This window comes from Acipenser ruthenus, chromosome 7, assembly GCF_902713425.1.
Source record: "Acipenser ruthenus chromosome 7, fAciRut3.2 maternal haplotype, whole genome shotgun sequence".
NCBI classification, from domain to species: Eukaryota; Metazoa; Chordata; class Actinopteri; order Acipenseriformes; family Acipenseridae; genus Acipenser; species Acipenser ruthenus.
The window spans coordinates 43,485,310-43,507,928 of NC_081195.1; the positions used below are offsets into that span (position 1 = coordinate 43,485,310).

Below are 22,619 nucleotides of genomic sequence, written 5' to 3' on the forward strand. Positions count from 1 at the left end.
CCTTGAAGTGGAAAATTTTAATTCCATGTCATGGTAAGACTAATGGCAGAGGGAAGGCAGTCCATTCTGTTGGTGCTTGTTGATTTCTGTAATCCGTTTTCAGGGAAGCCTAGCACAGTCCCCATTGGCTCATATTAAGCGTTTGCACTTTAGCTGGATCATTTTGTAAACCTGCAAATGGCATCAGGAGCTGTGGGGAAGTGTCATAGAATGATTAATTCATGGTATGCACTGATAAAATCAGATAGGCATTGTGCCAACAACAAAGATGGTGGTGGTTCTGTGCATGGACAATGATAACACATACAGTAATAGGACACATGACATGTTTTGGATAATGTTTCTATACAAGCAGTAATGACATTTCACAGCTATTGTTGAGAGTTGTTTTCCGACATGGTAGTTTATTAATAGTTCCATGACGATTATGTAAATCTTTTGCATTAGCTGGACCTGAACCCTACTGAGCCACTGGGAAGAGCTAGGCCTCCACCCCCCACCCTAAAAAATCTAGCTTAAAAATCCAGTACTTTACTAGGAATGGGAGCATAACTAAAAAAAACCTTGAGTTAAATACATCCATTAGTTAAAAAAAAAAAAATATATCACCCAATAGTTAGTACATACTAGACATATATCTGATTTATAGAAAAAAATAAACAAAAAACAGCAGCACAGTGATGAGAAAGACACTACCCTGTTCTTAAATGCATACAGTACAGTATGTACCACAGATTTCCCTGAGTCACACCCAATCCAGAAGGCATGCTTTGTAACTAAGAGCCCCTGTGATCATTTCTATTACACAATTTCCGACTTTGCAATGTATTTCGTTTTTTGTTTTCTCTATGTTTTAAGAAATCTGTCATAGTTTTACAATCCCTATGTCATTTGATTGTGAACTGTAGCTGCCTTTGTTTTTTTTGTTTTTTTCTGTGGGCACAGACAAGCATCCCAGTACAGATTTTACCACAAAGTATCTTTGTACTATCAGATTATTCCACACACTAGGACATTATGCTGCCCCATATTAGTGCTTTGTTCTCTTGTGACACTTTCTGAGAGGCTACAGTAAGAAATAAGATTATAAATCACTACGGTATCATCCACAAGCATTTTTCAAAATAAACCAACTAAACTATTTTTTAATAATTCCACAGGTTAGAGCAGCTGATAAGAGTTAGGTCAGTACTTGTACTACGACACTGCAACTGGAGTTGTGTTTAGTGTTAAAAGAAGGTAACAACTTTCTTTTGAACCGAAAACTACTACCAGCAGGCTGTCTCTGTGACAAGGTACCCATGTCTAATACATTTATATTTGAATCTAGTAGAAAGACGTCTAGAATCCCTGCAGATGTTCAGTAATAGTGGAAACACCCCTTACTCCCAATCCCCTTTTCATTGGAATTCGTTTCAAGAGCGACTTTGCGACATAAACCAAAAACCTTTACTTATTTGCACATTGTTTCTAAAATGTAATATTATATATATATATATATATATATATATATATATATATATATATATATATAAACAAACAAACAAACCTGGTGATGTTGATGTAACAGTATGTGTTCCTAGGTTGAATAGTTTGTAAGATGACCTGTTTGTTTTTCCTGAACAAAAGCTTTGTAAATCTGATACTTGTTTGTATCAGCTACTGTACAGTATGTGTACTGAGAAAAGTTACCATACAATTCTTCTATGTTTTGCTGTTAAAACAGGTAACCGTTGTTTATATTATTCTGGATGTTTTTAGTTTTAGAATATGGGAATTATGAAAAAGAAAAGAATAAGGACACTTTCCTCATGGGAGCTCAATCTGAACTTAGAAAGAAGTTGCATAAAAAAATAAATCATACTGGACACAAAAGGGAAAGTAGTTTTAAAATATATATTTACAGAACTTTAAAATGATTAATTGCTGAATAAAATAGAACAAAACATATTTAAACTTTCATTTGAGAGCTCATGGTTTCTCATGATCTTTTTCATGTTAAAAATGTGCAGAATGTGCATTTGACCTGTCATCCCCGATACTGTATTGTAACTGAGTCAAGTTTTTTTCCATGCCTTCATTGCAGCAACAGCGGAAAATCTCTTCTGTCCATGTTATTCTGAGGGGGTCACAGCAATCGCAAAACCTTCATCCTAAGCAATATAATATAGTTAAAATGTTAATGGTGTTATTTCAACTTTTGCTTATATTACTCTATTGTTAAATGTGTTTTGTATGGCATAGTTGCATTTGTGTATATATAAAAAAAAAATCCTTATGAAATAATACATTACAAATTATAAAACCAAAACAGACTGCTGCAACGGCACTTTGCTACAAGACTTCAGTTTATTCAGAACAGAAGAACAGATTTTTACCACCTGTTTTTTTTTCTTTTAAACAAACATTTTCTACATGGATTGTAAAATGATCAGTCCCTTTTTAAATTAGTGCTTGATCCCTTTTTTCTCATTGAAAAGCCCAGAATGGATCTTAGATGTTGCTTAAAGCAACAAGATGCTTGATATCTTGCTTATGAAGCATACTTGCCTTAGCCACGACAAAGCCACACATTCACGAATCAGAACATCAGTTACACAGTGGACAAATGTCTACTAAAACTAAATTACTGACCCTAGAAATTAATTACAACAGATGCATTGATATAAAGCTTCTAGTTATAATCACCTAATATGTAAAATAATAATAATAATAATAATAATAATAATAATAATAATAATTTTGACATTAGACAGATTATGCTGTGAAAATATTTGAAAAACTTTGTTAAAAAAATGTTTACGGTGAATAATGAGTCTTTAGCGCCTTCATCCATACAAATAATTTATATATAAAATAGAAAAAAATGCAGTTTAAGTCTGTTAACATAACAATTCCATACTCAATCATTTTTTAATTTGCTGTGCAATATGCCCACCAGGAGGAGGTTTTAAAAACACAAACCCTTTTGTACTTGCAGTCCTTGAAGATGCTTATTGCATATTGTGTGAATCTCCTTAATCAAAATGGCTCCCATTGGTTTAAAAAGAATATGGTTTTATACCATGATTCTATTTCTTTGTTATTTTGGCCTGATTTAAATGTAGTGGATGGTAAATTAATAAGAATGTTTCATTTTTTTTTTATTCATTCTAATCAAAATAATGATACATTCAATCAAGAGCCAGTATTAAACAAACTACAAAATATTCAGTCAGAAAGGTACCTTTCACTTGGTATCTGTTTCAGATATGATAGAAAACCTTGTAGAATTGTATTTTTTATTTTTTGTCAGTCCAATGAAAATAGTAGTCTTTGTTATTGTATTTCTAAATTGTTATCGTATTTATTTAATACTGATTACAGTGTCAAAATGTATTAGATTTTCATTTTGGAGATCTTCTTGGACTGCATCTGGATCTGCTGTATTTAAAAGGGGTTCCTGTAAAATAATCTCCTCCTCCTTTTGGGCTATTAGTCAGTCATGGTGGTTTTGAACCTGCTCAGAAACTTGAGGCGTGATTCTGAAGACTTGAATCTGAAGATGCGATGCAATTTGTATGCATACGCCACTGCAATATCTCACCAGATCAACCAGAGAGATGAGCTAGATGAAAAAAAAATACAGGATTGAAAAGGTGAGAGAAAGAGCTTCCATTCTATTTCAATACAAACAGCTGCTATTAAACATACTAAAAAAAAAAAAAAAAGGAGGGACAAACAATTATAAAATACACATTGATTATATAGTCTGGACTAGGGAGGGTACAAGTTTGGTGCAGTATAGAATACATAAAAATTAATAATTACCATCGCTATCCAAAGAACAAAGTATTCATCAATAAAACTGTTGAAGTACTGGTTCAAAAACAGCAGCCCTGGTCCAATGAATGCTGTATCCTGTAGATGAAGCTCACTTTTTGCCATATGTGCCACCTAATATATAAAGAAATACAGAATACAGTATTACAGAAACAGTCCTGCAAGGGGTTTAGCATTCTAGGCCCCAAAACCTGCTGTAAACTATGTGCTTAACTTGTACTAAAGTTGACCATAATTATTTTGTAAGAATTAGTGTATTCGATACCTAGAAAGGCTGGCAGTACAAGACTGGTGTCACTACGTCAAAACTAACTGGCAACTGAAAACAGAATTCACCAATCAGCTCCAAACTTACTCCCTTTACCCTTGCCAGTGTTAGATTGAGATGTGATGCCGGAGGCCTGTGCTGTTACTCACAGAGAGGACACAAAATATGACCTTTCAATTGAATATATTAAAAGTGGTCTTGTGACAACAGTCTGATCAGATAACATTAAGTAATGCACTTGAATTCCAATGCTTAGGAGAATTTTTTTTTCTAAAAAAAGGGTGTTCAACCCGTATGAAAGCAGAGCTTGTTTTGATAAAGTTGAAATATTTCAATCTTGTCATTGTACGTGGTACTGTGTGTGTACTTCTTTCAATGTGATAGACATTTTCCCTGCTTAGGCAGGTAGCAAATTTAAAAATAAATAAATAAATAAAAGTAGAACCTGTACCCTAATCGCATGCAAGATCATGTTTCTTAAGATTCCGACCTACTCAAACCAGTCCAGGTACTGTACTGCAGACCATAACATTGAAGTGTTTGTATATCTCTGGAAATGTTCAATTGTCTCATAGGGTTAACTGGACACCAGTTGCGAGAAATAACGTTAAAAGTAATCTACTTAATATTCTTACAGAAGCTTAATTGCACAAATACCACTTAACTACCAAGTGATTAATTATTTATTATAACGACAGGGCACAATAAAAAGAGACATGTATACCAAAAAATTAAACTTACAACAAGTTTATTGGCAATCTTGGCAAACACACATCCAAATGTTAAGATGTACAGGCAGGAGTGGTTTTCAAAAAGCTGGCTGGAAGATTTCTTGAAGATCATGACAGCCATTGTTAAGATAAGACCTATGTGAGTGCCTGGGGAAAGCACACTGGTGTCCTGTGGGACAAAATAAATAATTAAATACATAAAATAAGCAAGAAACAGGTAAAACGATCAATTGATTTAAATACAGTGCCTTGCATAAGTATTCACCCCCCTTGGACTTTTCTACATTTTGTAGTGTTACAACCTGACATTAAAATGGATTTAATTTGGATTTTTTGTCACTGATCTGCACAAAATAGTCCATAATGTCGAAGTGGACCAATTGTCTTTATAAGTCACATAATTAGTTGAATGGAGTCCACCTGTGTGCAATTAAAGTGTCACATGATCTCAGATTAAATACACCTGTTTCTGGAAGGCCCCAGAGTTTGTTAGAGAGCATATCTAAACAAACAGCATCATGAAGACCAAGAAGCTATCAAAACAAGTCCAGGATAAAGTTCTGGAGAAGCACCAATCAGGGTTGGGTTATAAAAAAATATCCCAAACTTTGAACTTTGGAAAGAATATGGCACAACCGCGACTCTGCCTAGAGAAGGCCGTCCACCAAAACTCAGTGACCAGGTAAGGAGGGCATTAGTCAGAGAAGCAACCAAGAGGCCAATGGTAACTCTGAAGGAGCTGGAGAGATCCACAGCTGAGATGGGAGAAACAGTTCATGGGACAACTATAACCCGGACGCTCCACAAAGCTGGGCTTTATGGAAGAATGGCGAGAAGAAAGCCATTGCTGAAAAAAGCCCATATCAAATCCCGTTTGGATTTTGCCAAAAGGCATGTGGGAGACACAGCAGACATGTGGAAAAAGGTTCTCTGGTCTGATGAGACCAAAATTGAACTTTTTGGCCTTAGCGCAAAACGCTATGTGTGGCGCATAGTCAACACTGCTCATCACCCTGAGAACACCATCCCCACGGTAAAGCATGGTGGTGGCAGCATCATGTTATGGGGATGCTTTTCATCGGCAGGGACTGGGAAACTGGTCAGGATTGAGGGCAAGATGGATGGAGCCAAATGCAGGGAAATTCTAGAGGTAAACCTGTTTCAGTCTGCAAGAGACCTGGGACTGGGGCGGAGGTTCACCTTCCAGCAGGACAATGACCCTAAACACACAGCCAAAGTTACACTGGAGTGGTTTAAAAACAAGAACCTGAATGTCTTAGAATGGCCCAGTCAAAGCCCAGACCTCAATCCGATTGAGAATCTGTTCTGAAAATTGCTGTTCACCAAACGGTCCCCATCCAACTTGACAGAGCTTGAGCAATTTTGCCAAGAAGAATGGGCAAAAATTGCAGGATCCAGATGTGCAAAGCTGGTAGAGATTTACCCAAAAAGACTCACAGCTGTAATTGCTGCCAAAGGTGCTTCTACCAAGTATAGACTCAGGGGGGTGAATACTTATGCAACCAACAATTTTTTTGTTTAATTAACTTTTGTGTCACAATAAAAAAAAATATTTTGCACCTTCAAAGTGTTAAGTATGTTGTGTAAATCAAATGGTAAAAATCCCAATCCAAATAAATCCATTTTAATTCCAGGTTGTAACACTATAAAATGTGTAAAAGTCCAAGGGGGGTGAATACTTATGCAAGGCACTGTATCTAAGGTCTGCTGTTATGAATATCAAACATCTAACTGTGCAAGTTAGTCTCTTTAGTTGATTTCTAGATGTAAAATTATATAAAAAAAACATAGTGGTATGCTACGTGAAGAAGTACACTGTCAATGGTGTCCACACAGACTTTATTGGGGTTTGGAATGTGGGGAAGGCAGATGCAGAAACACAATCAATGTATCTGGAAAGGACCATAATGTTTATTGTATCTGGTTTTTTTGGACTAGCAAGTTTCAAAAGGTAATAGTCCTAGTACCACGATTTTGTTAGTTTCTAACCCTGTATACACACACACATATATATATATATATATATATATATATATATATATATATATATATATATATATATAAAATAAAAAAAATCCAACACTGTTTAAATTATTAAAATGGAGCCCTTTACCTTTTACTAAATGATATAACAGCAATAAGTTTTACCAATACGGTGTTGTGCAAGAAACTAGGATTACAACATGGCAGATGTGAAGACCATATAAAACAACGGTTTCAGTTTTTGTGCTGTTAACCATCAAAAAAGTTAATTGTGTAAATTTTAAATATGACTTACTGCTACTGTGGACCCATTCTTGCCCACACCTCCACTTAAAATGACTTGGAAGTAATTGGAACAGGAAAATAGCGCTCCGCCCATTATGCCAAGTAGTGGAAAGGTTTGGAGTTTCCATCCTAGGACTGGAAGCTTTAAGGAAAAACAACAATGAAGAGGATATTGGATTATTTATCAGTGTAAACATTCTTATTAAAAAGTCACACATGCACAGCTGAATGATTACTGAAGCCAGTGTAACAGGAAACAACATCTGCCAATGTAATGCTTCTTGTCCATGGTAGACCCAGCGTCATGAAGATATTTACCTTTTAGTCATCCCTGTAGCAGTTTATTCAAGATTCCTTGGGCAGCAGTAAAAGTGAAACAAAAGCTCTTATTGAAATATTTGACTTTGAACACTCCTTCCCTTCTACCTAATTAAAAAAAAAGTGTAGCAGTGTACAGCACACTGTACAGTACTGTATTTCTAATGTGTTACATTGATACACACAAGAAAAAATAAACAAAGACTTCAAACTGAAGCAAGTGCTTATCAAGTACAGTACTAGAAATAATAATGAAAGACTCAAACAACCATTCTGGCCCGTGAATTTGTATTCAAGTGTTTCTCTACCGTACAATAGCTCTGTGTGGCTGCCATTGTTCTATTGTAGGCACGTTTAAAATTGAATTGATACAGTAAATCAAAGACTGACAGCTTTATCTTGGCTAACTCAGGTCACAACAGTGAGATGATTGAACATATTTTGGCATCCATATGAAACAGGTAGTCTATTTAAAACATAGACTTTAAACTTCATATTAACAGAGTTGTGTTGCAAGGGGCTTATGTTGCCTTCACAACACGATATGTTAGAAACGAGTGGTTAAGAACAAGTTCTTGAGCAAATTGATAAATCTGTGAAGACTCTATCAAGGTATCTTTTAAGGTAGTGTTACATTTCAAAAGTTTCATTTACAACATTTTTAGTTTTCAGAACTTTGCATTCAGAACACCAGCAGCTGGGACCTATCCTGGTATGGTTACAACATACTGTATGTAAACAGCTATCAATATCACAAGCTTCTTGAAATAATTAAGATAGGTTGGCATAAATGATCTACACATTCAGATGACTGTTACGGTATTGTAGTTTTGTTTTTAGAAATCCTTAACACTTTATGATATGTTAAAGGAATTCAAATATAAAATACAAATATTAACTTACCCAATTAATTTATTAAAGTGGTTGCAGCTAACAAAAATTCCATACATTTACCCCACCATGCACATCCATTCACTATATTAATCTCCAATGTACATTTTCCCCCAATTTGGAATGCCCAATTGCTTTTTCTGTCATTGCAGCAATTGGCTCAGGAGTCCTGAAGATGCAGTGGGCGTCCTCCGATCCCATGAACAAGTCAGCTTCCTTTTCCACCCAGCGGATGTCAGCGAGCTACCGACCTCTGGAGGACAAAGGCCAGCCCTGCAGGTTTCCGTCTTCGAGCTCACTGGGCACCTGGCCAGCAGGGTTCATTGTAGCATGATGAGCAGAAACAGTCCCTACTGGTTTTGCCTCCCTAACTCATGCGAGCACCAGAGCCAATGCAACGCTCCCTTCAGAGTCCCCAGCAAAAACCGGCCTACTTTGCACAGCCAGGACAGGGACCTGTGCTGTACGATTCACCTTGCACATCACGCTGCTGCGCTTCTACCAGGTGAGCCACTGGGGGACCCCAATTAAAACACATTTTAACAAACACTGTTTTTCATTTTTAAAGATAAAGAAATTTGTTTGTAAGCCTTTCTTTCAGATTTCCTTGCACTTTCTTGGTCATTTCACCTGCTTTGTCCCCACCCCAATTGCCGGTCAGTAACCAACCAGCTGCTTCCCCCAATGATTGACATGCTTTGCAGACAGTAAGATGCTTTTATCTGCTGGGGTGAAACCTAGGAAGTAAATCAGTAACAGACCTTTTGGAAGGCAAGACAAGCAAACCGAGAACTTTCTTTAACCTAGTGTGGTACCAGATGAAAATGCACGTTTATATTTTGTTTTCAAAACTGCACATTTAAGACCTATACAGCGAATTAAAGTGAAAATGATTTTGTTGACTACAACCACTTAAAGTCCACAAATGCTGATTTTAACTCTTTATAATATTTTGTTAGCAATTGCAGGTTAAAATATGCCTATTGGAAGTATGCAATACTTTATTACCCTGTAATCCCACAAGCCGGTTCCTCCAAAGGCTGTCATCAAATAGATTATTGTAATGGAGACCTGGACTTCTGTCACATCAATTCTGAAAACCGAGGATGACAAAGAGAAATATTCACACCCAAATCAGCAGCACCACATCAATCCCATTGTTCCTCAGTACATGGGTCTCTGTCTTAGGTCTGTGTAACAAGGGTAAACCAGACAACAGTGATAGCAGCAGCACAGCGAGGCAGCATGGGTGACTTCCCTATGACATTCAATCCAGTGCAGAAGGGGAACAGACAACTGTCAGGCCCCTGCTTGAATTGTCACGTAACTGAGCTGAAATAAAACTGCTGATGTGTTAATGTTCTACAAGTCCACCAGGAGACATGCTCTTGTGTCCTGTGCTGAACACTTTGCCTTGCCATTTTGTTTGCAGTCAGTTTCACTATAAATACATTTCACAAAAACAGGATTCCCATGACTGAGGATTACACTGCACTGGTGTAACAAATACACTGTTTGTTCCAGTCTTTGTGCCAAGGCACACACACAAACAAAGGATAATATTGCATGTTTATTTAGATAATATTGCATGTTTATTTAGTTCTTAGAACAGACTAACAGACTACAGACACTTTCATTTTGGTTCCATAGCATGTGCAGCCAAGTCAGGGTTTTATATAGTGTACTAGGAGTGTCTAAGTGGCTAATCCAAGCTTATTTTTTGAATGAATAATTGAGTTTGTTAAAACATAAAATGCCCCACTTAAATTACGTAAAACAGTGATTGGTCTAAATGCTGCCAAAATAAATAATAGGATCCAATGGTCTAGCTGTAATCAGGCCATAGACTGAGATAAATAAAAGTCTTTACACATACTGTATCTCAAATGTACTGAATGCATAAAAAAGTCACATGACAAAAAGGGTTCCCTATGGGATTTTAAAGAACGTGTGGTACTTTGTATCCCTAATAAGTGCATTCAACCTTGGAAGTTGAAATACAAACACTGATGCAGTATGTACTAATAGCAACCAGAATGTACAGACCCCACTGACCCCTTTATAAAGAGAGTTTACTTACAATCCAAATCTCAGTGTTCCAGAAACATACGTCTGCCAGTGCGCGCAGTAAAACATGAACATGCCAATAAAACCACAGAAGAACATCCAGTTAGAATCGGTTCCCATGCGCACAGCTATACACGTTCCTATAGCAACAAAAACTTGAAAAGAGAAATACACAGTTAAATAGAGCATAGCTGAATCAACACAGGATTAAAGGAATGTGGTTGGCCAACTTAAAGTAGTGCAAATCAAGGTTTTAAAAATAATAATAATTTTGCATAAGCAATATTATCAGTGGTCCCTATTTTCTGTTGCTGAAGATCCTTAGTGTCTTTACTTTTACTCAATTTGCCACATGGAGGTTTCAAAGACAACACCTAAGAATTAAAGTCGCCTCCTGGTACAAATTCACTCCCTGTACTGCAACTCACTCACAGTGACAGTGTTGCTAAAGCTGATAAGGAGGTAAGAAATTGATTTTAACCTAGACGAGCAAAATGATTATTCTTATATATATATATATATATTTTTCAAAAGATACCACCCAACTGTACATAGGTTTTCCAACAACAACAACATACTGAGCATGTCTACCGTTTTGGAGAATTACTTTCCTCATCTTCTGAATCACCAGCTGTGGCATGAAAGTGCTGAAATGAATTACCTGTTGAGACAGCGTCACAGCCGTGATCAAACAGTTCCCCAAGTGGAGAGCTGCTGTTTGTTCTTCGAGCCTGCTTTCCGTCGATTGCGTCCAAGGACTGGTAGATGAAAAGACCGAATGCACTTAACAGGAATGCCCACCCTGGCGCCTGAAATAGTAAAGGAGGCCAATTTAAATACCATGTGCTATTGTGTGTTGTAAACCACAAGCAGAGCATTTTCTTCATGGTACATTGCATTTATTTCTAACAAAAGTTATTAAAATGTTGATTCTGCCCTGCCTGCAACAGATTCATGTTTGCTTCAAGTTTTTATTTAACCTTAATTCAATTAAAGTAGTTAAAGGAAGGGACCCTTTTTTAATGGTGCACCATAACACTGCTGGAGGGCTCTGCAGAATCGATTATCAGGTAATACCTTTAAAAAGATAACATTTTTAAAGACCACTTCTCAGGAGGTCATTTGCACATGGAAAATCAGGGTTTTCCAATTAACAAATGGCTACATAATCTCCATAAGCCATTTAGGTCAGTTCAGCATTTGTGGGCAGCATGAGCAACCACAGAGCAGCAAACGTGCTGTGGAGGGGAAGAGCTGTGGTCAAGGCTAGCAGAGAGAATAGCAGAGGCAGGAGGCAGGAGATTGCAGTTCAAAAAGAGCTTTTATTAACAAACAATTAAAGAAACAAAAAAGTTTAAACAAACAAATGAAAACTAAACCAAAAATAAACTAGCACCCAAGCAAAGGCTATCTCGATGCAGGACAGACAGCACACCCTGCTTCTCTCAACTGTTTGTCTTAGACCTGCCCAGGGCCACAACCATATTTAGGTCTGCAACCCCGTTCACATTTGCGTTTTTAAGTTGCCTTTAAAACGTGGCGAACTGCTTTTTTCTTTTTATGGAACGATAGCCTGCACTCAGAATGGAAGAGCTACTGGGATATACAGTAATCCTTTTATAGCAGATGTTTCTTATTAATATATATTTTTTCAATGCAGCACAGTACCAATTTTATGGTATATATTACAAAAACATATTGACGATTTTGACTTACTGTTATGGTATGTAACAGGGAGACGGTCTGAGCTGACCCCCACCCACAATCACATTATTCTCTTAAGAACACAGAGATATTTAGAAGGCGGGAAACAGCAACTTGCTAGTGTTGACAGGTACAAATATTTATTTTCGTAATGGACACTTCACTAAGATTGCAAATGACTATCAGGTTGTACACAATGACTGACATTCACAAGACAAACTCACGACCTACCACCTAATAGTACTACTGCTCCCTCCTAAGGAAAGACACGGCATTAAATAATGTTAAATACATTACACGTGTTTCTTCTCATTTATACGTATTTGTTTAACCTGCATAAATACCGTCTTTGTTTACTCTTTATTATTACCATTGTCATTATTATTCTCTAGTCCCTAACCATTACCAGTAAACACTGAACATTAGCATTACCCCTTCTCTTGGAAGATTACCGAACATATGGCTATAACAAAACACTGGTCCCACATGTAAATGACAACTTCATTAAGGGAATCACCCTAATCTAAATACAGCAATATGCCATCACATATCAAATACACTTTGCTCAACAACATGCATGATACATAATAAACCACTGCTCTAGTGCCAGTAGAGTAACTTTAACAATAATAATCACAAAAACAGGCATTGAAATATTACAGTAAGAGTCTCACCCTCACATGGTGCATCAGCAATCTTAATATTTGTGACTGAGAACAGTATTTTGTGTGTGTGTAAAAGTAAGCAGCTCAAAGAAATGATTGGCATTTTAATGTAAAGATGCACACTTCTGTAGCTATGTATATCGTTGCGTGCAAAATAAACAATGGTGGCTGAATATGCCAAGTCGCCAGCACCATTATTGATCATTATTGAGAGCCACAATCCTGCAATTTTTATATTTATCGCTAAGTTACTAAATGTAGGAAGAAAATGTAATTGTGACAAATTAAGCATAATTATGAATGCACTGTAGCTCGTATATTATAGGAAAGAAACAATCTGAACGTTAACCTGCTAGAATTTGCCTAGCACAGCATTCAGCTTTCTATTTACCTTTCGCGCGTGGGAGTATTGGAGCGGCTACTGAGCTGTGCAACCACATTGGTCATGTGATACGAAAAGGCCGGCCCTGAATCTGCTTTGCATTCATACATATGTAAAGACCGGCCATGGTCCCGGATTGCAGTGACTACATTTAGGCCAGCCCTGGGTTGCCTTTTCTTTTTTGGAGCTTTCACATATGAGAAAAGGCGGCCCTGAAGCGGCCCTGGGTTGCCTCAAATCGCAAGTGTGAGCTGGGTCTAAGGTCCTGTCCACGCCTCAAGGGGTAGTCTGGTGCCCGGTTTTAAATTAGATCTCATTAGGCAGTGCGGTTTGTCAGAAGTGTGAACGCTGTATTACATTTTTTGTGTATCCTCCGATATCCCAAAATGCTTTCTGATATGTTTTGACGCGTGGACATTATAAATACAGTACTCAGAACAGGCGCCTGAAGTGGTTGAGAACGACTATCAATACTGCTGTACCTTTTTTAGGCTTATGTTGTAAAATGGTGAATTGTGGAGCGACAGAATTAAATTCATATTTATGGTGAGACCTTTGCTGCCTTCTCCCTCATTGATACCTTGTTTTCAAGAAACAAACCCATAATGTTCATGCTAAGCAGCGCTATGTCTTCCGTGGGCATAGGCTGCATATTTGCAAGGTTGTAAACAGACAGTACATGGTGGAATACTATCTTATTAAGTCCCGCGGTCCATGACACTGCTAGGAACTGTAACAAAACTATTTTAATACTGTGTACGCATTAAGCCTGACTTTAGTGTGGACGCTAAACTAGCACTCAGCCCCAGAACAACTGCTGGCATCCTTTTTACACCATGTGGCTGGGTCTAATTGACTATGAATTAATCAATTAGGACTGACACATCCTGCACATGGATTTTGCAGGAATGGGATTTTAACCCCATCCCTGCCAAAATTATGAAACTTATAAAACTATTTAAAAACAAAACAAACAAACAAAAAAAAAACACACACATGCACACACACACACACATACTATTTACTCTGTGCAGGGCCACATAATATGTTCTGTACTACACTAAATCCCCTTTCACACACAAATGTCACTACTGAGGAGTCTCCGAGACGTTTTATATATTTTTTTTAAAATACCCATTCACACAGCACGAATAAATGTGTTGTGCTGCTTTAGAGCGAGACAGAATCTCATGGTACTGAAATGCCTCGCTGTCACAAAGACGGCCGGAGTGGGTGGCGTCAGACCAGAAGCAGGAAATAAACAGACAGAGGTGTGTGGTTTGGTGAAGCTGAGCGAATGCTTTCGCTCAGCATTTAATAAACAGAACAGAAAATAAAAGGTTTTAACACACAAAACACAGGGCACGGCACTTGAGGCCAAAATAAATAGACGAACAAAACGGACTAGACAGACAAACAAACACGGTGAGCAGATACTTTAACTATTCACTTTTATCATTCACAATTACCTCCGTCTCCAATCCCGTTCTCCACTCACCGAACACCCAACAACCCAGAGTGAATGAAAATGTGTCTATATATACTGTTGTGCTGGGATTCAATTACGTGCAACCCCGTGCTCACATATTACATTTAACCAGCACGTGAAGTGATTTGTGCCCTCCTCGTGCCTAAATACAAATCTACATTTTTAAATACACGTGAAACACAGACCCGTTTATATCCCGTGTACCAATGACTATACACCAACATTAACACACGCAACATACAACACTTAACACACACATGTACACAGGGGCGGGGCACATTGCCACACTCGCTTAAACAGTACCCAACTTCCTGAAAATGTTGTGTAGTGATTTTTATACAGACTGTATATATCAGTGTTCTCACCAGCACTGTTGATCTTAACGGGCCGTTACGTTGTTACCTGGAAAAATGACGCTGTATTCAGGCCGTTACGCTGTGTTTTCAGTTTGGGAATGACCAAAAAATAATAATAATGCTGTGAAACATTGCTGATTATTGCTTTATCTGAGAAATTTGAATATTAGTAGGATTGTACAGCCACTACTGTGTTTAAAAAAATGTTTTTTTTACCGTATTCTTTCACCTGTGACTACTGACAGTAATATTGCACCGATTCTGAGATTTAAAAAAAAATCAATAAATCAGAGTGAGATGAATCATTCTTTTTAAAATAATAAATGTGTTTATTATTTTATTGAAGTATTCCTCTTTCGAATCCAATCTGTTACTATTTCCAAAATATATTTCAACACATTTTAAAGAGATAGCAAACAACAGGGGGGGAGAAAAAAACAAAACAAAAACTTAGCTGTGATCTTGAAGCTGCGTGTTTCTGGCATGCCGTATGTGAAAATGTTCTTTCGGGACCAGAGGGTATGTTTGAAACCATGACTGCTTCACCTCCCTGTGACTGGGATCACGGTCATATTTTAGTCGTGTGTACATGGCTGACTGGTATTCCTTGGGCTACATCTCTCTGAAGATAATTCTGGTAATTGGGCTGTACAATTTGTTTTATAACATTTTTTTTCCATTTGGATGCCATGTGTTTTTTTTGTTTGTTTTTTTACAAGCAGCGCCGTACGCTAATTAGAGCCTCTGTCCTCCCACCAAACACAACGTTTGTGGCATGCATATGTTACGTGATCAAGCTAAAGAGCTTTCATTGGTCGTTGAATGTGCTGGCAGTCTTACACAAGTACATTTTTCAAAGCCTTCGCCACCGTGGCGAACTTCGGGAAAAATAGTTGAGCCACAAGGGAAAACGTTTCGCTTGTGGCGACGTGGCGAGCGGCTAGCGGGAACGTAGCATGACAAGCTGGGTTAAATAAATAAATCGTTCAGATGAAGAACACCAATGTGTATTCCAAACAGTTTTGAGATATTCAATCTTTTTATTTCAAGGTCTTTAGAAAAAAATCCAAAGTTCCACAATTTTACAATAATCCTTTTGCATGACTTCAGTTTCCCATAGATAGATTTTCATATAGTATGTAGGTTTTAAAATATAAAATGTGGGACTCAGTACAGTTTTACTCCCGGTAAGTGGAAAAAACATTTATGTTGTATATTCCTTAACTATGGAACAACAGTGACAAACAGCTGTTCCACTTATTCTTGCAAGCACACGTGTGATCAAGTGTAAGTTACGTCTTTAATGGTGCAGCAACCATATATAATCGGAACGACAACAAAAGCAAAACCCCACAATCACAGTTTTTTTAAAAGAAGAATAAAAACAGCATTAATTATTTCCACATAATCGTAGGCCATTCTTAATGTTCTGAGAAGTAAAAACAGGTTTCTCAGTCGGACAGAAACGATAACACTATGGCAAAAATCTAGTTTCCCATCCGTGGAATGGCATCCATGCGTTGCTAGGGAATACGTAATCCTATGACGCAGACTCTGCCTCTACCTACTGACAACCATAGATATAGAATATTATATATGCGGACAACTACTTCCACAAAGCGTAAGCATGTGCATGACTTGTCCTGCCTCGCCTGCAGGGGGTTTGCAAGGATCTACAATTCATGTAAAGGCACAGATGGTCCAGCAGACTTTTGAAGTCTCGAAACATTGGGTAAGAAAATCACATGATCCACTTCTTTGGACTGCTTATCAGTAGTGTCAAAGAGTTGTTTTAGAAAGATGTGTGCCACAAACAACAGGGTCGCTATTTTGGATCTGAAACAGTATTTCAAGGTCACAACTAAAAGCAGAATTTTTTTGATATTGTAAAACTGTATGTCTGGTTTCACAGACCCCAATAACCTGTAATCTAGGACTCTCTTACATTAGGTATTGTATCATCCAAAATAAGGGCTAATTAGGGTCTGGTAAACAAGCTGTAAAATATCAACAGCTATTGGAGATGATATTGGATGGTTACATAAAGACTATATAACAGCAAATTGCGAGTTTAAGGAACTTCTAACTGTATCTTACTGTCCAGTAATGTACAGTACATGGTATGTAGGTACCCAACCCAAAGTGGAAATTCTCTGAAAGGCTGACTAAATGTATGCTGTAGAGAATGAGTGAAACCTGTTTTTCAACATAACATAAGTGCACAGAAACCTGTTCTGCAGGGAACTGGGCAAAATGACAAACCCATAAATAAGCCTAAATCTTGATTAGAATACAAACCACAAGACACAATATACAACTAAAGTACAATGCAGTCAGACCACCCCTATGACATCTCTCCCTCTCTCTCTCTCTCATAATAAATTGAAACAATTTGTAAGCAATACTTTATGTTGACACAGTGGTCTCAGATACACAACCATCTACAGTAGCTGTCTGAATGAAATGTTGATCAAAAACCTAATTCAATTTAAAAGTCTTGCTCCTACACTGACCCTATTTCAGTGTATTGTATTCAAGTCTGGATGTATCAAGTCTTCTAGACTACTTGTCACTAGATGCTGCAAAAGTCTGGGAGACATATTTTGCTACTCTTCTCAACAGATTGGGTTTAAAAAGTGTTAAAACCTCAATCATGCAATGCTTTATTACACTCAGAAACTGACATGTTAAAACATGTTGTTGGTGTATTTTTAACCACTGTTGACTCACATCAGGAATTAACTTTTAAATCCATGCGGTTCCTGTGTTGCCAGCATATTGGCTCCCTTTGTCAAAATTTGACCTTAACTTTACATCACCAGTAAAACATCACAATCTTTAGATTTATTTTTTCCTGACTTAAGTAAAAAGAAATGGACGCTGACACTGTCTAATACAGTCAAGTTTTTAACACAAGTATCCTGTGGACTGAAACAGTCTAACCATCCAATTTTGTAGAATAATTTTATAATTGACCCACCACACAACCAACCACTGTGCACCATATTAGGCGTATATACTGGCGACAACAACTTTTGCCAACAGCAGCTGGTGATGATGAAACACAGTGGACATATTAAACTTGACACAGTCTTCCCATGAACCCTTGGAAAACAGTACCCATGACGAGATCTGCTTTTTAACACCTGCTAGCAGGATCATACACTGAAACATACAGTACATTGTGTGTATTACTAAGTGAGAAGTTGCCAGGGCTGTTCAGTGACTCAAAGGGTAAAAAGGCCAGTTTGTCATTTTATAATAATAAACAATACATATACTTTATTGGCAGCATTTCTTTTTTTGTATGCACCATTTACAGATGGTTTGTGGTCTTTAATTATAATCAATAAGCAGACTTTGTTTTGTAGGGAGAATAATAAAATGTATTTCTTTGTTAATGTTATACTGTAGGCTATACAGCATAAAGTACAATATTTTACTGCACAAAAGGTAAAACTCACACAACTTGCATGGGCTGGGCAGTCAAGACTAGGCTGACTTAACAGGAATTAAAGCAAATTCTGAGTGCAATTATCTTCCCTATACCTGTATGGCCTGCAGTGTTGCAAGATATACCTTGGTTGTACCATTTTTTTTTGGGGGGGGGGCAGACCACAGTATAACCACACTATGTGCAGTATGAGCACCAGCACTCAATGAGGCTACGTACATACACACTGCAGTTGGCTCGACAACTGTATTTACAAACAGCACTCTCTGAAGGCCGTGTTTTTGTTTATGCTTTTGGAAGGACTGTGTGTAATCGATCGAGAGCTCGTCAAGCACAGCTCTGCTCTTTTCTGTAAAACCAGCGGAGACGCCGTTTTGCTTTTTCTGCAGTGCTAAATACAGTGGCGACGATCTCCAGTACCATGACGGTAGATCGAAACATTTGGGTGATCTTCCGACCAGAAGGCTGGTGGAAACGACTTGAGTGGTTTCCAAATGACTGGATAAAAAATGTACATGTCTAAGGAGTCGTATATGCATCCAAGCAGCTGTTTCGTCTCTTGTTTCAACTGGAATGGTAAATTAGCCCAATCAAAACCAATGACTCTAACCTGTGGAGATCTTGATTCGAATAATCAATTCATGCAGCTCTATTCTTGAGTCACCAGAAACCCACAAAACAAAATCAACAAGTGTGCATTATATATCACACCACTGGAATCCAATGAAGAATAAATGCACTACAAGGACACCAGTTATGTAAACCAATTACTTGAGCCATTAAAGTGTGTTAAGTAACTGTAAATTATTTAAGTCACTCGTACTGTGGGAAGTGGGATGAATCTCTGTTTTTTACTACTGGCTCTGTTATGCAATGTTTAGGGTTAACTGTTTTGTCAAAGCCTATTTCGTAACCCCAGAAGTCCCTTAATATCATTGATCCCACTGAAACAATACCAGATTGTAAAGCCTAGCCTGTCTGTTGGATTAAATGTAAGAGCTCAAATCTACTGGAATAAAATCTGGGCAAACCTGTTGATTTAGATCTTAATGCTTTAGCCATTAAGTACAGTAATCCATTATAATCTATTTATTAACCAAACGTATTATTCAGACTTGGACTGTTCATGTATTAGAACTACTAAACACTGCCTGCAGCTCAAACACATACTATACAGTAGTTCAGTGTTGGAAAATACTCAGAAAACTATTTAGTCAGTTTAGGTAGAAATATATTGCATTCTATTCCAATAACATATCTGTGTTTCTAAATGCAGTAAATAGACTCACACTCATAAGCAGTGCAAGTGGACAGCCTTTGTGATCAATAAAAACTACCTGTGTGTAAAGCTGTCTTGGGTTCAGTGTAAAGGTCACATCACATGCACTCCAACACTGCCCACTGTATCAGTTTGCAGACAGTTAAAAAATATGGCAGACATGCTTTTAACAATATCTACTTAAGACCTGTTTCTTTTACACCCATTGTGCTGCAAAGACACACAGCAGCCAGACTGGTCTGTATAATTGTCCTTGTAGGTGGATTAATCAGTGCTCATGAATTCCAAACGGCTTACTGTAAGCACTGCACCCCAGTGCTGGAATGTCAGATACCTGTCCTGTGTATAGGAATGAAAGCCCAAGATAAAATGTTAGATAAGAGAACATAGAAAACAACTAGTTTTAAGACATACTGAATATATGTAACACTATGTATGTTCATAACACCATCAGAATAATTTAGTTTAAAAGGTGTAGTAAGTTTTACAATATAAATTTTTAGCTTCAATACCCTTCTGCAGAACTCCCATGTTTTTTTTTTTTGTTCATTCAGGTTTTCTTAACATTTCAGGTAATAACACAGCAACTCTCTAACCCTCTTTAAAAAAAACAACAAAACAAACAGTTAAACTGTAAAGCTGTTACGATTCTAAATCTAAAGAAAGATAAAATTAATTTAAATTTGAAAGACTGGGTAATTGAAGACAACATTCATACTGTTGCTAAGTCATTGAATAACATTGAGCCTTTTTTAATAATGAACTCCTTACTTGCAGTTACTAAACTGTGAGCAGTCCCAATTACACACAAACTACTTAATTAACTACAGCTTGGAATCATTTTATTCACTATACCAATTTAGTTAAAAACAAAGAGCAATGAACTTGTGTGTGTATGTGTATATATATATATTAGTAGCTATAGAATTTAAAGCTCGTTCAGTTTTGCTTTACTTCGGCATTTTGCTTAACTATGACATTTCTGCCACATCATTCTGAACATAATGAATGATCCATTCATACACAACCCGATTGCTGTGAAACCAGTCCGCGTGAAAAAACCAGTCGACCCACATTACCGATGTAAACAGGCTCAATTGTGTTATATTAGAACAAACAAACAGACACACACACAGTATTATTAATAAACCCGGACTGATAAAATCACTACCTTTCATTCCCATGTAACCTAACCTAAATATGCAGCCCGCATTGGGTGTTTTTTGGTTCCACACTTGGAAACTAAATTATAAACCTGCCTGGTGTCAAATTACTCCACAAGCGTCGCCAAAACATTATTCCTGTAGGGAACGTGAAGCTTTGATGGTAGTTACTTTTTAACTTATCCCTACTTTTACAACAGAAAAGAAAATTGTGAATAAACAGTACCGGGTAATGAAATAATGATAAAGATACCCAACAATGCACAGTAAAGTACAACTGTAAGCTACCATAAATCTCTCACATTTGATTAAAACAGCAATGTGTAAGCTATGCATTTAGAGGCACGGCAATGTCTCTGTAATGTACTCAGAATGATTAAGTTACTCTGTGCGTAGTACCCTTTAGACCAGTTTTTTTTTTGTACTCTTACCTCCTCTCTGGCAGAGGGACAGTAGCACAGTAGGATAAGTGTAGTGGCGACATTAATAAGAAGTCCAATTATAGTGAGGGTATTGGGGGCTACCCAGATTGGGATCTGTTGAACCAGCCAGTTCCAATAGATCTGCAGCGGCGGCTCGAACATAGATCGACCCGAAGAGCTGTATTTATGTTCCTCCAGTCGCTTCAGCTGTGGAGCTGTCAGGGGCTCTGGCCACGTACACTGTGCCATTGTTATTTTGCTGTAGGATTTAACAAGGGTACCCCTTGAAAAACACGGCGATTTTGTAGACAGTCTGATATTTTGGCTTCCACGAGCGATGTTTTCAATTATTTAGTCCATGAAAATAAACTCGTTTACCAAAAGAGCCCCAGAAGTTGCTAACACTGTTCTGTATCCCCGTGTGTTTGTGCTGCTAGAGCAGGAAATCAGAGCCCAGAAGGCAGCACAGCCGGGAAATTTAAAGTGAGTGCTATTTGAACTACAGGCAGTACATAGTGAGCTACCAATTTCCCTGTTGCACTGTTTGCGGGTGTTGCTACATAAAATATACATTTAGTGCAATGCACACAGAGTCCATACTTTATTATGGAATTTTGTTCAATGCGTGGATGTTTTTATTTATTTTTTAATACTTTATATCCTGATTATATACATGGATTTTTTTTACATATACTGCAGTTATCTTTTACTATTGTACGGTTTTCACTGAGTACATCTGTATACATCTATTTACCAGAAAATATTAGAGATATGGATGGGATTCCAATTGACATCGGCATTCAGTCGCAGTCAAAAGTATTGGCACCCTACGCTTATTATACTGTTATTCGAGGTAACAGATTAGGAAAAGCATTTGGTAAACTTTGACCAATTGTTTATAAAATAAAAACAAAACAAACAAAAAAAACCACACAATGTCTAATAATTTAACAATTAATCTCTATGTTCTTTTTGTTTTATTTAAAGTGTTCATTCATGACAGAAGTATGGCACCTGCTCTAGTATTTCATATGTACTCCTTTTTTTCCATTATTACGACGTTCAGGCGTTAATGATAATTCTTAACCAGAATGTTACATCTTGTTGGTGAGATCTGGACCCATTCTGTCTTGCATATTTCCTTCAGCGTAGACAGAGTGGATACATATTGCTTTGCTACAGTTTTTTCAGCTCAGTCCAAAGCATTTCTATTGGACTGGGATCTGAACTTTTATCCTTGTTTTCTTCAAGAATTCCAGTTGACTAAGCCCTATGCTTTGGGTGAAAGATAAACTGTCTGCTAATCAGCCTACAAGCAG

At 37.4% G+C, this 22,619-nt stretch overlaps 1 protein-coding gene across 1 annotated transcript; it reads right to left on the bottom strand.

Annotated features, from left to right (window-relative positions):
* Window positions 1-1,882: 1,882 nt before the first annotated feature.
* On the bottom strand, window positions 1,883-21,782 carry LOC117415823 (cholinephosphotransferase 1-like). The gene is made up of 9 exons (XM_034026667.3): window positions 21,310-21,782; window positions 11,048-11,195; window positions 10,400-10,541; window positions 9,328-9,412; window positions 7,121-7,252; window positions 4,832-4,990; window positions 3,811-3,936; window positions 3,500-3,607; window positions 1,883-2,153 (listed from the first exon to the last, which is right to left on the bottom strand). Exons 1-9 carry the CDS (start codon window positions 21,547-21,549, stop codon window positions 2,115-2,117), a joined length of 1,179 nt encoding a protein of 392 aa, XP_033882558.1. The 5' UTR covers window positions 21,550-21,782; the 3' UTR covers window positions 1,883-2,114.
* Between the last annotated feature and the right edge of the window lie 837 nt (window positions 21,783-22,619).